At 44.8% G+C, this 16,978-nt stretch overlaps 1 protein-coding gene across 1 annotated transcript in view; it reads right to left on the reverse strand.

Moving 5' to 3' along the window:
- grin1b (glutamate receptor, ionotropic, N-methyl D-aspartate 1b) overlaps positions 1–10,632 on the reverse strand; it is a gene marked incomplete at both ends in the record, with an annotated part of 30,798 nt that extends 20,166 nt beyond the window's left edge. Inside the window, 6 exons of the mRNA XM_079161469.1 lie at positions 232–329; positions 1,104–1,163; positions 5,657–5,833; positions 7,070–7,204; positions 10,192–10,448; positions 10,608–10,632. Coding sequence (XP_079017595.1) covers positions 232–329; positions 1,104–1,163; positions 5,657–5,833; positions 7,070–7,204; positions 10,192–10,448; positions 10,608–10,632 — 752 coding nt within the window. The remainder of the gene's footprint in view (positions 1–231; positions 330–1,103; positions 1,164–5,656; positions 5,834–7,069; positions 7,205–10,191; positions 10,449–10,607) is intronic.
- Between the last annotated feature and the right edge of the window lie 6,346 nt (positions 10,633–16,978).

A 16,978-nucleotide genomic window follows, 5' to 3' on the forward strand; every position in this document is an offset into this window, starting at 1 on the left:
CTCCGTGTCCCAGGATGCATTTCTCTGCTGTACCCTCTACACTAACGACCTCATTTCTTCAGCGTCGAGCGCTGCTCCGATAAATGAAGCAGAATAAACGCAACATTGAAGTCACCCCATTAGCTATGCAAGTATACAGCAACAGCCCAGCAAACAGCCCATAATATGGCTGGCTACCTTCCAGATTCACCATGGAAACAACCTGGCAACCAACCAAAACACAGCACAAACCTGGCAGAGAGGATGATGACTCGGGCCTCCAGGGCCTTGGCCTCCAGCAGCAGAGCCGTCAGGTTGGTCTCCGGGCTGAACAGCAGCACCTTCTCCGCCTGGGGGGGGGGGGGGGGGGGGGGGGGCACCACGCAGGGCGACAGGTGGCAGCGCGTCACATCGTGGGACATCGAGAAACACGGCAGAACAAAACACCACAGGACACATCATAGGACACGCATTATTAGCTGTGAACCAACCCCCCCATGACCCCATGACCCCATGACCCCGGCCTCAACCATGCTCCCTCTCCCCACGCCACCATGGGGGGGGGGGGGGGGGGGGGGGGTCTGCTGCTGAACTGAAATAAAAACTCAAAAGTCGAAGCTTGAACACAAAGAAAGGAGGGGCAGAACGGTGTGCGTGGTGTGGTGGCACATGCAGACTGAGGCGCTTTCAACCAACCAACCAACCAATCAGGGACGTGCATGTTGGAGAGCGCTGATGCAACCGCAAATAATAACATAAAGAGAGTTTGAGAGGAGACGAGGAAGAAGGGGGGAGGAGAGAGGTGGATAGGAGGAGGAAGGAGAAAGAAAAAAGGAGGTTTGATGTTGCAGAAGGAGCACGAGGATCCTGGTGGGCGGCGCTTCCTCAGATCTGCATACAGAACCAAGCCTCAGCCTGGCTGCATGCAACGCTCCCCCCCCCTGTGCAGGAGTCATGAGAAATCAAAAGAACGTGAAGAGATGGTGGAGAACAGACGAGCCACCAGGATAAGAGTCTATCTCTGGATCGGATTCTGGGGGGGGGGGGGAGGGGGGGGCGGTGCCACCACTACCGAGCGAGCTCATTGGTTGGGCGGCGTGCATCAGCTGACCATGCATTTATACCTTGGGCGTTCTCCTGAAGTCAAAGTGCTGGTCGAGGTTTTCATAGTTCCTGTTTTTAGTCTGATGGTGAATGTTGCACAGAGAGAATACGCAGACACAAAGATTACAGACAGTCAGAGGAAATGAGGCCACAGAGCACCCAACAAGACCCGGTCCAAGACCTGGTCCAAGACCCGGTCCAAGACCCGGTCCAAGACCTGGTTCAATGTGACGGAACCAGGAGACGCAAACACACCACAGTCTGTCCACCTGTCTGTCTGTCCACCTGTCTGTCTGTCTATTTTTAACCCTAAACATGAAGACGTTGGTTTTTTAAAACAAACTTATTTTTTGTCTCAGACATCAAAATGAAGCTGAAAGTTATTTTTAGAGGCGACGGAGAACAAAGGAACAAAGAAACCAGGAAGCTGTCGACTCAGCGACATCACAGACGCGTTTGATCACGTGACCTCTGGTGACGACGCGTCACGTGACCAGTTTAGTTATTTCTGTCACTCGGCTCCGTGTAGTTTGGTCTCTAGCTAGTTTGAGGCTATACGCCAATAAACAGAGTTAATTATGATGATTATTATTATGAGACACAAGTTCAGGTCCGACACCGGCGGTTTGATTCCCTCTGAACACTCTGATGTTGAGTCACTGTGGTGGAGGAACGTCCCATTAGTCCTCCATTCAATCCGCTCCAGATGTTAATCTCATTAAATATACATCACACACACACACACACACTACCTTTATAAAGCTCTTTACTTCCTGTGTTTCAGGCTGAACCTGTTAATGTGTGAAGGCGGTTCTTTAAAGTTCTCCAGAGCTTCACGTGTTAAAGCTGCATTCTCTCTAGTGTCCACCAGGGGGCGACTCCTCTGGTTGTATAGAAGTCTATGAGAAAATGACTCTACTTCTCTCTTGATTTATTACCTCAGTAAACATTGTAAACATGAGTTTATGGTCTCAATCTCTAGTTTCAAGTCTTCTTCAACACAGCATGATGTTCATTTAGTGAATGATGGTCCATTTAGAGTCACACAGACCATAAAGCAGGGGATGCTTTAGGGGCGGGGCTACACGGTGATTGACAGGTCTCTACGTCGCTCCTCCTCAGTCCAGATAGTCAGACAGACCAGAACCTTCTGTAGCACCTTTGACTGGATTATTTGACCTCATTCAGGCCTCAGATAGGTTGAACCGGGTCTTGAGAGTCCAGCTCTCTCAAGGTGTCACTTGAAGGTGAGATGGTGGTGGATCTCCTGGACAGGATGAGTAAAGGTGGAGGCTTCATCACTCCAGTACGGAAAGCAGAACCGCTAACTCTGGACCACATCAACACTAACCGGTCTTTAATAGTCTTATTGGTTCCCGTTTAGAACCAAGAGTCTCTAGTGATGAAAATCCTCTTCATGTGGTCTCTTGAGCTGGACTGGAGGGTCCTCCTTGATGCTCTTGATGAGGGTGCACATAGTGTAGAGTCTTGGATGTCCCCTCCAGGATCTGGTCTACAGCCTGACCCCTCCATTGTCTCCATTGTCTCATTACTACATTATGAATCAGAGAGATGTTTAATTCACTAACGCTGCGTTGAGCTCAGCAGCTTTAACTAACGCGCTGCAGTATTCATGATCCTCCTCCAACATTCATGAGTCTCACTGAGCAACTTCTTACTTTGATCAACTTTTAACTCGACTGGACTCGTTTGACTTCCTCTGACTTCAGAACGGGAAACTGTTTAAACGTCTTTCAGTTTAAAGACTCAAACATTTAGATTCATGAGACGTCCTCAGCACAAACAATACACCATATAAAGAACAAAGTCATAATGAATCCATTCAAACTCATGAAACTCATTTATATTCTCACGTTTTATCTCATTTATGTTCTACATAAGAAGCACTTTTTCTTTTAGTACTTTAAGTATATTTTGATGATAATACTTTTGTACTTTTACTTGTAATGGAGTATTTCTACATTGTGGTACTTTTATGGCATCAGATCAGAGTATAAATACATTTATTGATCAACGGATCATTCATCACTTTCTTCTGTCGTCTTGACGCATCAGAGGAAATCTGTCTGTCTGTCTGTCTGTCTGTCTGTGTGTCTGTCTGTGTGTCTGTCTGCGCAGACGAGGACAGACAGACAGTGAAGCAGGTCGACAGCTGAGACGTGTTTGACTCCTTCAGTGACGAGGAGGTGAAGAACATGACATCATGGAATACAGTGAAGATGTTGAAACTGAGGCAGAAACTTGATTTAATATCTACAGGTTCTTATTGAGGACCATGAACGTTGTAAATTGTTTAATTGATGTGATTTACTTTGATTGTGATTGTATTGAAACAGGAAGTGCTTTTACTTTGAAGCCAGGAAGTTGCTTGATACGGGCTTCTTCATGCTAATGACGAGAACGATAGTGTGGAAACGTGGATATGTGGAGTTTCTGTTCACATGAACAGTTGTTCTCCTGCAGAGAGAAGTAAAGTGTTCCCTTCAAATCCTCTTTAGAAGCTCCACTACCATGACACACCTGGTCAGTCAGGAGGCTCAGGTCTACTGTCACATGTCTGGAACCAATATACACACATATACACACTATTATCCATCAGTGGAGCCTCTGTCACAGTTCAGATGTCTGAGTAACAAACTACAAAAAAACATTCTTGGTGGAGATCAAAAAACAAAACCAAAGAAGAAGAAAGTGATGAAAGAGAAGCTGCTTTGAAGCCAGAAAGAATATAAAAGCCAGGAGGAGGATGGAGGGATGAAGGATACATGATGGAGGGATGAAGGAGTCATGAAGGAGGGATGAAGGATACATGATGGAGGGATGAAGGAGTCATGAAGGAGGGATGAAGGAGCCATGAAGGAGGGATGAAGGATACATGATGGAGGGATGAAGGAGTTATGAAGGAGGGATGAAGGAGCCATGAAGGAGGGATGAAGGAGTCATGATGGAGGGATGAAGGAGTTATGAAGGAGGGATGAAGGATACATGATGGAGGGATGAAGGAGCCATGAAGGAGGGATGAAGGATACATGATGGAGGGATGAAGGAGTCATGAAGGAGGGATGAAGGAGCCATGAAGGAGGGATGAAGGATACATGATGGAGGGATGAAGGAGTTATGAAGGAGGGATGAAGGAGCCATGAAGGAGGGATGAAGGAGTCATGATGGAGGGATGAAGGAGTTATGAAGGAGGGATGAAGGATACATGATGGAGGGATGAAGGAGTCATGAAGGAGGGATGAAGGAGCTCAAGATGAAGAAGATGAAGGAGGGATGAAGGAGATGAAGAAGAGCAGTTTCAGTTCTACAAACATCTGTTGATGTAAAACATCTCAGGGAACAAAGGAAGGGACTTGTTCACTAAAGGGACCCTGAGACCTGGTTGACCTGGTTTATCTGGGCCAGTAGATCAGGAGACCAAGAGACATTCACTGACCCTTTATGAATCAGCCAGAAAAGAGCTGTAGCACCTTGACCAGGAAAGTGAAACCAAGACCCCCTTCTGGATCCAGACCTGACGGGGAGCTCACCGGGCCCACCACTCGCTGGCATAGGCATTGCGGTAGGATGCAATGTGAGCCGGTTCAAAAGCCAAAAGCAGGGACACGGACTTGCGAACCCCTGGCACCGAAGACTGTCTCTACAGACGTGGACCATCACCTCTCTGGTAGGTTCTATAGACATAGCACTGGTTCTGGAACCAAACCCCTGGAGAGGGGCTGGACTCTAGCCTTTTCCAAAGATGCCCAAGGAAAGAGGTACCAGGCGGTCTGAGGATCCTCACGAGCCCCCGGCCGAGCGACCGCTGTGGGGGAGTTTACCCCGAGGAACCAGAGGGTCTGTGAGCTCTATGAGACCCAGAGCCTCTCAGAGGACGTCTGCTGTTTGGACTTCTGCACTGGACAGCGGCTCAGAGTACCCGGTCTCTTTGGAATCTCTGGGTGGTGTTCTGGATCAAGACTACGGGGCGAGCGTCACGTTGAACTAAAGACGTTTAAACTGCTGGATGTTCATAAAGACACAACAAATACAAACATCCACTCAGCTGTTGTTTCTTTACAACAGTTTCTAGAAGTGAAACCGCCGTCTGATGATGGAGCGAAGTGATGGAACAACACACACACACACACACACACACACACACACACAGTGTGCATTGTCATGCAATGACCAGCAAACACACACCTGGATTAGAAGAAAGCACAGAAACACACATGACGCTCAGCACACACACACTGTGAGCCTGTGTGTGTGTGTGTGTGTGTGTGTGTGTGCTCGTTTAGCTCACCTTGGTCTCCCTCTCCTCCTGTGTGTGTGTGTGTGTGTGTGTGTGTGTGTGTGCTCGTTTAGCCCACCTTGGTCTCCCTCTCCTCCTGTGTGTGTGTGTGTGTGTGTGTGTGTGTGTGTGTGTGTGCTCGTTTAGCTCACCTTGGTCTCCCTCTCCTCCTGTGTGTGTGTGTGTGTGTGTGTGTGTGTGTGTGCTCGTTTAGCCCACCTTGGTCTCCCTCTCCTCCTGTGTGTGTGTGTGTGTGTGTGTGCTCGTTTAGCTCACCTTGGTCTCCCTCTCCTCCAGCAGCGTCTCCAGTCTCTTCTGAGCGGCTCGTCCTTCGTGGTCGTCGCTGACGATGAGGATGATGTGGTTCCACCTGAACTCCCTCATCAGGTCGAACCAGACGTGGGCCTGGTGTGAGTACGGAGGCACCGTCCTCAGGAAGGACAGGTGGATGCTCTGAGGAGAACAGACCAGAGAATGGAGGTGAAACTATCTATACTATGGGTTTAAACACAGGTGAGAGTAACTGAGGAAGCGTGGGCAAGTGAATGACAAAATAAAACAGGAAGTGAAATTAACGAGCGTTAATGCGAGTCGTCACAGTGATGAAGGTAGAAAACAAACAAACATGAAGAATTATGTTTCTGTCTAAAACTGCACGGAGTCAAAAGGTAACGAGTGTGAAATGTTAATATTTGAGTGTTCTAATGAGGACATCATGTTGTCAGAGAACCAGTCAAACCAGTAGAGACCGTTTTAAACCATCAGGAGTAATTCAAACCATCTGATGTGTTTGTGGTTGAACCAGCTCGTAAAAGTCAACCTGCTGCTGGTGTTAGAATCAAACTCGCCCTCACTTCACCTGATAAACATGTACACATTTCATCAGTTAACGGGAGAGTAACTCGAGCGCTGTTCACAGGGAGTGCTCTGATATTCTGGGATGTTCTGGGACTGATGACGCTCTCAATTATTTCATCAATATTCTAAAAAGTGAGAGAGACTCTGAGAGGTTTCCAGTGGAGAATTAGGACGAACTGGGCTGAATATTGAGCATGAAGGCAACACAGGAGAGTCTACATTTATATATGTTATAAACTGTACAAACACCCGGAATATAAACCATAAAGGACGTCTTTATATTCTTAATAACACAACAAAATGAATCTGTTCAACAATAAACAAAATAAATAAGCATGAAGAAGAGAATACAGAAAATAGTCAAACAAAACACCAACAAATGTTCAGTTTGTTACAAAATACTGAAAGAAGAGAGATATAATAGAATATTCTTTAAAATGAGTCCAGACTGTAAATATGTTTCAGAGGAAGATGATGTTATTCTCACTGAATCTCATGTTCAGACTCAAACCAACAACCTTTGAGGCCTTTACACACCGGGGAACTTAATTCATATGTCCGTATACTGTTTCCAGATGTTGTTGTTGCTGCTTTTACCTGCTCTAGAATAGAAACAATGCTTCTTTATTTGAATCTGTTTCACTGCTGGAGGAGTTTCCTTTGCCGGGTCAGTGTTTGGTGGTCGGTAAAGAACGTGAGAGGACCCGGGATGAAGCCCTGAGGAACACCACCATGTAGAAACCCTTCACCTGAACGCACCGTGAAGGTGTGAAACCGTCTCAGGATGTCACAGGTGTTCCTGTGATGCTGTAGAAACAGGGGTCGGGTTACCTTGTCAGAGTAGATGGACATCCGTGTCGTCAGACCGACCACGGGGATCCGGTAGAAACCGGCGGTGTAGGAGACGGGCGTCGGAGTCAGGTGGTCGTTGGACTGAGGAGGGTGGCTGACCAGGATCGCATACACCTGCAAAGGAAGATTGATTTTAGTTATATAATTATATATAATATAATATATATATATAATAATGATATAGTAGTGGAACAAGAACGGAACTAATTATATTAACATAAGTACTAATTAGACTTTTGTCATTTATTTGACAGCTTTAGTTTCTTTACAGATTAAGAATTTAGAAAAGTTCAGCTGAAACCATTAGTAAATCAATTAATTAATAAATGTAAAAATATTGTTATAGTTGGAATGTATCAGTAATAATGTTAAACCTAAAAGCCTCTGCTTGAAAATTGCATTCCCATACTAAAAAGACTGCAATTCTCTAACTACAAGGTCTATTTTAATAATTGTGATGTTATAATAAAGATAACACTTGTGAGATTTGTTCAGATGTGTAAATATCGGTGTATATTTTACTGGTTAGGAGTAAATGAAGATGGCACACAGCTCAAATTTAAGTTTCAGGTTTGCCTGAAAGAAAAGCCCTTTTATTGTTATTATTTCTTTGAAATGAGGCAGTGGTTACCCTAAAACATCTCCCAGATCATAGCACAACATGTCAACAGTCTCTATGCAAACTTTGACTTTGATAAAGTGAAGCAGAAGAAAGTTAGAGAGGTTTTAGTACAGAGAGGTCAGGCGAGGTCAAGCTAAATTGTCATTTTTGAAGCAGCTGTTCCAGCTGTTCCATTGTTTGGCATCATTTTGAGAGCCAGAATCCTCTCTGAGCCTGTGAACCATGGATCCATCCTCGTCTGACTGCAGTTTCCCTGTGTGTATGTGAGGCTATCTCAGCCTATGATTGGTCGATTCCAGTGAATGAGCCCTCCTTCGACGCGTCATAGTCCAGAGAAATGAGTGGGGATAACGTGGGCTTGATTGACAGAATCGTTAGCCAGTCAAAATCAAAAATGCGCCGTGTCTCACCGAGCGTAAAAACGGATACGCCGAAAAGTGAAATCCCTACCCCCCGGTCCCCTAAGCTTGGTTGACCCCCCTTTCTTCAGGAAACAGTTCAGAAACACACAGGATATATGTCAAAGACATATTTCAATCAAAATAAGTGGGGATTTATCCGTTCTCTTCAAGAAAATCAGCTCACGGTGAGGAAGAATTTATGATTTTTTGCGGTGAAGCGGTTTGTTGTTCTGGTGCTCGTTGGCTGTATCTCTCTAATGGTTTCACGGAGAGAAATTCTGAAGATATCTCTGGATTCTGTGTCAAATTGTCTTGCTTTCTGATGTATTGGTTGTCCGTGTTAGCTTTTAGCTTTGTGTTCGTAGCTTTGTCCGGAGTGCATAGCTCGCCGAGTCATGGCGAAAAATACGTGATATTGTGGTACATCTTCTAGATGATTATATTAGTTTGGGTATAATTGTGTTTGGAGTGTGTAACATGGCTGGGATGATATTTTTGCCCAGAATCTCTTCGTTAAGTGGGTATATAACATGTGTGTAACATTCATTACATTAGTTTCTGAGAAGTGCATTCTACGACACTCTCTTCGCTAAACTTTCTCGCTGGATGTATCAGTAATAATGTTAATAATGTTAATGTATCAGTAATAATGTTAATGTATCAGTAATAATGTTAATGTATCAGTAATAATGTTAATGTGTCAGTGATAATGTTAATGTATCAGTAATAATGTTAATGTGTCAGTGATAATGTTAATTATGTTAATGTATCAGTAATAATGTTAATTATGTTAATGTATCAGTAATAATGTTAATGTATCAGTAATAATGTTAATAATGTTAATGTATCAGTAATAATGTTAATGTTCAGTAATAATGTTAATTATGTTAATGTATCAGTAATAATGTTAATGTTCAGTAATAATGTTAATTATGTTAATGTATCAGTAATAATGTTAATTATGTTAATGTATCAGTAATAATGTTAATGTTCAGTAATAATGTTAATTATGTTAATGTATCAGTAATAATGTTAATGTATCAGTAATAATGTTAATGTTCAGTGATAATGTTAATAATGTTAATGTATCAGTAATAATGTTAATGTATCAGTAATAATGTTAATGTATCAGTAATAATGTTAATGTTCAGTGATAATGTTAATAATGTTAATGTATCAGTAATAATGTTAATGTATCAGTAATAATGTTAATGTATCAGTAATAATGTTAATGTTCAGTGATAATGTTAATAATGTTAATGTATCAGTAATAATGTTAATGTATCAGTAATAATGTTAATGTATCAGTAATAATGTTAATGTTCAGTGATAATGTTAATAATGTTAATGTATCAGTAATAAACAAACATTGTGAAAAGTGTCACTTTGGGTAATTCTGATTTCATTTCTCACTATTTTTACAAACCAAATAATAAATCGATTAATAAAGAAAATAATCTGCAGATTATAGTTCAAATTATCTTTTATTACTGTGTGGAATTAGTATGTTATGATTTGATGTACCAGAATAAAACTGTGAAATAATTTCTACATCACATGTAGGGAAACAAAGAGTGTGTGTGTGTGTCTATAATCCCTCATCTCTCCTCTGGGAGGATGGAGGGATTATATCTCACTTTCTGCAGAGAGAGGATGTTAAACGGACGTCCATTTCTGTCTGTCTGTCTCCCTGTCTGTCTGACTGTCTGACTGTCTGTCTGTCTGTCTGTCTCTCTCTCTAGAACAAAGTGTCTGGTCCATTGACGCCATGTTGGCCTAATTTATTCGACAAAGGTAAAACGTTCCTGAATGATGTTGAATGAGAAAATCTTTCTGTTTCTGTGTTTGTTAATATTTCTGTTTTATTGTTGTTATGAAATAACATTTTGGATGTTAAACTACCGTCAGTGAAACTGAACATTTCCTACAAAATAAAAGCCTTGTTGTTAGATCTCCTCTTTAATAGAAGAGACCAGTAAAGACTGACGGGTTTCATGAAGACGTCCTGTGACAGGACGGGTCACGTGACAGGACGGGTCACGTGACAGGACGGGTCACGTGACAGGAGCAGGTCTCACCTGGTTGGAGATGAGGTCCTCACAGACGGACAGGGCCATCTGGATGGCGTTGGGTTTGTGGGTGACGGAGATGGCGTTCATCTTGAACTTGTCCTTCCCGTACAGCGTGTTGGCCTGGGTCACCGCCTCCTTGAACACCTGCTCGTAGCGTTTCTGACTCAGCACGGCGCCGATGTTCACCAGCCGAGGCTCACAGCCGCCGCGAGCGACGGAGCAGCACTGCAGCACGGCGAGGAGGAGCACGCTGCGAAGCTCCACTGAGGAAGACGAGGAGGAGAGGAAGGTCACAATAGACTCCAGTGCTCTGAGCCAAATGCTAACATTAGCATAGCAGGTATGACGTTCAACAACATGAGCTAATGCTCAGTAAACACAGCTGAGGCTCATGGGAAGTCTTTGATGATGAAAGTATTAACACATGAACGTGTTGATGAACCACATCGTAGTTCAGTCGTGATGCTAACGTGACTACAAACATGGAGAAGAAACATCAACACGTGACACAACCAGACCAAAATACAGAATCAACACACAACAGACACGATGTTAGAGCCATGGGTAAAAGTAGATCAATGAAAACAACAACAGAAATGTAAATGTTTGGATCATATTCTGTATACAAGTCGTGGACGTCTCTCGTAGGTTTGTGGACGTTATGTTCGGCGTTTTGTCCATCGCCATCTTGTTTTTTACCAACCAGTGAACAGGAAGTGACCATATGTGGACTGAGGAGGAGTGACGTAGAGACCTGTCAATCACTGTGTAGCCCCGCCCCTAAAGCATCCCCTGCTTTATGGTCTGTGTGACTCTAAATGGACCATCATTTACTAAATGAACATCATGCTGTATTGAAGAAGACTTGAAACTAGAGATTGAGACCATAAACTCATGTTTACAATGTTTACTGAGGTAATAAATCAAGAGAGAAGTAGAGTCATTTTCTCATAGACTTCTATACAACCAGAGGAGTCGCCCCCTGGTGGACACTAGAGAGAAGTAGAGTCATTTTCTCATAGACTTCTATTACTCAGTGGCAGCCGTGCATGTTCTAGCTGGGCCTTCAGTGCTGTCTTGCAGCTGAAACACCACTTTATAACCTCATGATGCACAGCTACGGTTATTATTCGTTTCTAGGGCTGTAACAATACACGTATTCGTATTAAACCGTTCGGTACGAGGCTAACAAACCGAACAATACGTTTGAACAATACTAGTGCATTTGGAAAATGCAGAAGCTTAAATTGTGGGAAATATAATGTTTTCTGCGCTCACTAGTGTGAAAAACAAAAACAGCTGGGGCTCTGCAAGTGTTCTGGGAGGCTAGGCTAACTAGCTTAATGAGAAAACAACATCAGCAACACGCATTCTGCTACACACTCGAGGGCCGTTCAGATATTAGATGTAAAAACACAAACTCAGTTCACTTACCAAATGCTGTTCACTTAAAGACAAACTCCATCCTCCTTTCTTTGTTGACAGAGTTTAATCTCACGGTTAAATCCCAACTCACTAATCTGTTTCTCCTCCTTCAGACATTGAGTGTTAAAAAAACAAAGCTAGGTAAAAAAATAATAATCTACACCAAGAAAAATTTCATTATTTCTTCCATATCTTTCAATTTGAACTCTTACTACTCCGACTAAGCCTCTGATTAAGTTTCGTTTCACAATAGTCATGTGCTCACCCACTGACCAATCACAGCTCACGCTGCACCTCACTGCAGAGCTGCACCTGAAAACTGAGCTGTGTGTTAATGCTGACGTAGCTGTAGGCCAGCTAGCAGCTCTGACACGTCAAAGAATACGCCCAACATGTCAAACTAAAGATCTGATTGGTTGAACACTATGACGATCAACAACATCGTCCCCATTCACTTAACCTGCACATGGATTCACTGGTGAGTCTGCAGGCCTGGGGCCTCTCTTCTACCTAGAGACACAGAGGTGAACTCTGATTGGATCAAAGCTCTACTTAAAACAAGCTGCACTGAAGCAGAGCAGCTGAGGAGCACAGTAGCTGTGCAATGAGAACATAAGATAATGAGACAAATATCTTTATAAATTATAATACATGTAGTGTATTTAAGAAAAGTTATTAAATTATAAAATAGCTCTAACTTTGTGATTCTGTTTAGGCCAGCAGAGAAGGCTTTGCAGGCCCACCACTGTTATACAACCAGAGGAGTCGCTACATACTAAACGTGTTAAAGCTGCATTCTCTCTAGTGTCCACCAGGGGGCGACTCCTCTGGTTGTATAGAAGTCTATGAGAAAATGACTCTACTTCTCTCTTGATTTATTACCTCAGTAAACATTGTAAACATGAGTTTATGGTCTCAATCTCTAGTTTCAAGTCTTCTTCAATACAGCATGATGTTCATTTAGTAAATGATGGTCCATTTAGAGTCAAACAGACCATAAAGCAGGGGATGCTTTAGGGGCGGGGCTACACAGTGATTGACAGGTCTCTAACAGAGACGTGTACGACGTCTCCACGTCGCTCCTCCTCAGTCCAGATATGGTCACTTCCTGTTCACTGGATGATAAAAACAAGATGGCGACTGACAAAACGTCGAACTAAAGGCTTGAAAACGTCTCCAACCAATGAGAGACGTCCCAATGACGATATCCACTTCAACGATAGCTTCCTCCATTTTGGACTCGCCGTCCAATCAGAAGACAGCAAACCACCAAAGTTGAACATTAAAAACATTCATCACGTAAACCTAACCTCAAACCAACAGATGTCAAAGTGAAGCCACGCCCACCACCTGCCGTCTGATTGGTTCTAAAACAAACTGTGACAATAAACTGCTTATTGTGACTTTAATCTTCATGTTTTTGGGAAGTCCAAAATCTCTGATCTGAGTTCTGATTTTTATATTTTCATTTCTCACAGTTTTACATTGATTGTTTTCATGTATTTTAATCTTCTTTGAGTGATTATATAACAGAATATTTAATCTGAGTTATAATCCTCAAAGAGCAGAAGAAGAACACAGAGGATGAAGCCATGAAGAGAACAACAGGATTCTGTTTCACATTCATTCATTCATTTAGTTTCTGTTCACATCAGTGACGTGTCTGTTTTAATGGAGGTGATGATGGCTGCATATTAAATGAATTATAATAAATAGAATAACAGTAAAGATAAGGATAATAATGATAAACATTATAGTAATGATGATGATGATGAATAAAATGAAGGCGGACTCACTGTTCTCTCTGCGGACTCTATGGAACCCTCTGGTTCAGGTCTCCGTCGGTCTCCTGTTGATCGCACCGTCTGTGATGTGTTGATGTGTTGATGTGTTGATGTGACCGGGGATTCCTCCCGGTGCTCCCGGTGCTGGACCAGAGCCCGTCACATGTCCTCTCTCCGGTTCTGGTTCTCTTCTGTTCTTTTCTTTTTATTAGTGAATAAAATGACGTCGTGCTCCTCTTCCTCACCGTCTCCCCGGAGGACCGAGCACTGATTTCTTCTTCTGTGGTGATGAAATGTTTGTTCTCAGTTTAAACGTGACATTGTTGATTCCGTCTCGCGCCTCGTCCTGTTGATTCACGCGCAGCTTCATTCAGCAGAAATAAATCATCAATAAATATGATTTTTATTTCCCTGCTTCATTAATTCATCGGTTCTGATTTTTAAAGCTCGTGTCCGCTGCTCGGGTTTCTCTCCTTCTCACGCTCGCGGACTTCCAGATGACCTGAAGCTCGCGAGCCCGCAGGTCCGTCCTTGGAACCTGACGCTCGCTCCCGCGCGCTCTCAGCCCGGAGGAGAGGGTGCGCGTGGCCGCTTAGAGCGTGTCACGCGCTTCATCTCCGGTGGTTGAATTAATGAAGTGACACGTGCTCGTCGCGGCTCGCGCTCACAGACATACCGACACACTGTGAATGTCACATTGAAATTAAAGATTCATATTTAATAAATGATGTCAGTTTGTATCCGGATACAATCATTCCTTCATTTATTTAATTATGAATCAGTTCAATATTATCAATCATAGATATTTACTTTGATCAGTTAACAAACACGAATAACTTAAAGGTCCAGAAATTCATGTTTCTACTCGTGAAATGTTTCATGAGTCGTAGTGAAAGTAGAATATTTGTGTTTCTCTGTTTTATGTGAAAAACTGTGAGATTTAGATTTATTAAACAACTTTGTTCTGAATAAACTGTCAAAGAAATATATAAAGAATCAGACAGCTTCAGGTGGACAGACAGGTTCAGGTTCAGGTAGACAGACAGGTTCAGGTTCAGGTAGACAGACAATCTCTGTGATCAATAATCAATGAGAGCTCCTTCTTCTCCTCCTTCTTCTCCTCCTGGTGAGTGTGAGTGTGGAGGTGGAGGTGTGAGTGGCTCTAGCTGTGGATGGTTCCTGGTCTTCGGGTCTTTCACTGGTTCTTCCTCTGTTGAGGCGGATGATCAGCTGAGTCTCTTTAACGGGTTCACTGGTTTGTGTGGTGAGTGATCACGTTTGTCGAGGTGTTTTCGGGAGGAACGGCGTCCTCAGAGACGCCTCCTCCGTCTCTCCGGCAGGGAGTGAGGATCGTCCCCCCGGATACCAGCGTGACGGTGGAGGAGGTGTTGCCGGCTGTGGGTGAGCAGGTGGGACACGATGAGCTCAGCTTTGCCTCCAGAATGAACAAAGCAGTGGTGGTGTTCCTGAAACAAGAGCCTCTAGTCTACCAGCTGATCGAGAGCTGGTAGACTAGAGGCTCACCGTGTCCGGTGAGCCGCCATTTATCCAGAACGAGCCGTGAGAGAAAGAGCTCCGGAGGTTCGGGAAGTTTGCCAGCGGACTAAAAACAGTGAGTCTGGGATGTAAAGACCCTAAACTGAGGCACGTTCAGTCTCTGAGGCGGCAGCTGTTCATGTTTCTGGACTCACCGACTCAAACACTGGAGGTGTCCGTCATGGTGAAGCACGGTGACGGCTCCTACGTGGTGCTACGCCAGCTCCGCACAGCTCGAGTGTTCGAGTGCGGAGGTGTGGGACAAACGGTTTGCCTGTCGAGAGCTACGCCCGCGTATGAAGAACCGGTGGCTGAACCGAAGGGTGACGGACCGCCAGTCCGGGGCGAGATGAGGAACCGTGCCATGGAGTTCTACGCTGACCTCTTTGGGGCGGAGCAGTGCAGCACGGAGTGTTCTGGAGGAGCTTCTGGAGGGGCTTCCTCAGCTGCTCTGGATTGTGGGCTGACTCTGGAGGATTTGACGGTTGCTGTTAATCAGGTGGCATCGGGTAAGGCCCCGGGGATCGATGGCCTCTACGCAGACTTCTACAAACGCTTCTGGAACATACTGGACATGACTTGCATGGTCTTTTTTTTGGAGTGTTTGGTAACCGGGTCTCTTCCTGTCTCCTGTCAGCGAGCGGTGCTTTCCCTGCTGCCAAAGAAAGGAGACCTGGTGTTACTCAGGACCTGGAGGCCGGTGGTCCTCCTCTGTACTGACTATAAGGTGCTGACCAGAGCCTTATCAAAGAGACTCAAGGGCAACCTGGACTTAGTGGTACATTCAGACCAGACATATTGTGCACCTGACAGGACAAGTATGGACACTTTGGACTTGTGCAGGAACAATAATGTAAACGCTGGTGTTGTGTGTTTGGATCAGGAGAAAGCCTCTGACAGGGTGGATCACTCATATCTGTGTTCTGCACTTCAGGGCTTTTGGTTTTGGTGATGGTTTTCTGGCTTGGGTTGGATTATGGTACAGTGGTGCTCAATGTATGGTGGAGACGGGGGCGGGGCTGAGTCGACCAATCCCTGTACAGCGAGGGATAAAACTTACCCCCGTTGTCGTATAGAGGAAGAGTTCTGGTTGCCAATAACTTAGTTGCCTCGACTCTGTGGCACAGACTCAACGCTCTGACGCCACAGAGAGGCCTGATGGAGGACGTCCAGAGATCCATCGTAGACTTGTTCTGGTCTGGCAAGCACTGGGTCCGGGCAGCAGCTCTGTACCTGCCTGTTGATGAAGAGGGACACGGACTGATTGACATCCAGTCCAACATGGCCTCCTTTAGACTCCAGACAGCTCAAAGACTCAGCTCGACTGCTGCTGAGGAGAGCTGGGCGGTCGGGCTACGACAAGCAGCTGTTCCTCCTGCAACCAGAGACTTTGGACCTTACGGGACTTGCATCGTTCTACAGCGCTGCACTGCAGGCGTGGAAGATCTTCAAAGACCACGCGGGCCACAAACGAGGTTCCTGGAATGTGGTTGTTTGAGGAAGCGAGTCTCAGAGAGGCTGGCTGCACCACGCTGAGCCGTCTGATGAGGATGACAGCGACATCGATGGACGTCCTGAGAGACGACGGCAGCGTCACCTCAGCTGATCAACAGAGCGGTGGAGGAGGTCTGTGCCGCCCTGTCCAGACCCCAGAGAGAGGTCTCTGCACAAGCTGCCTGTTGAGAAGCAGACAGCAGACCTCCAGTGGAGGGTCGTACACGGGGCGATAGCCACAAACGGGTACAGAGCACCTTGATCCGGAGCTAGGAGTGTTCATTCTGGTCCTTCAGGGTCCTCTTTTGAAAGGTGGTTCCAGGGTCTCTGGGATGTTTTTACGTTTGTCTTGTTTGTCTTTGGTCCAAATACTCTGAGAGGGAAACTGTTCACACGTTGGTGAACGGTTTGTCCGGTACGGCTAAGATGGCCGTCTGGTTAACACGCAGGAACCGGTGTGGAGCTGGTCCCGGTTCTGAAGGGACCGCTAAAGGCCAGACTGAGGAACACACTGACTGTAGAACGATGGAGGACGTGGAGCAGAGCTGATGGTT

The sequence above is a fragment of the Pholis gunnellus genome (assembly GCF_910591455.1).
Source record: "Pholis gunnellus genome assembly, chromosome: 6".
Taxonomy (NCBI): Eukaryota; Metazoa; Chordata; class Actinopteri; order Perciformes; family Pholidae; genus Pholis; species Pholis gunnellus.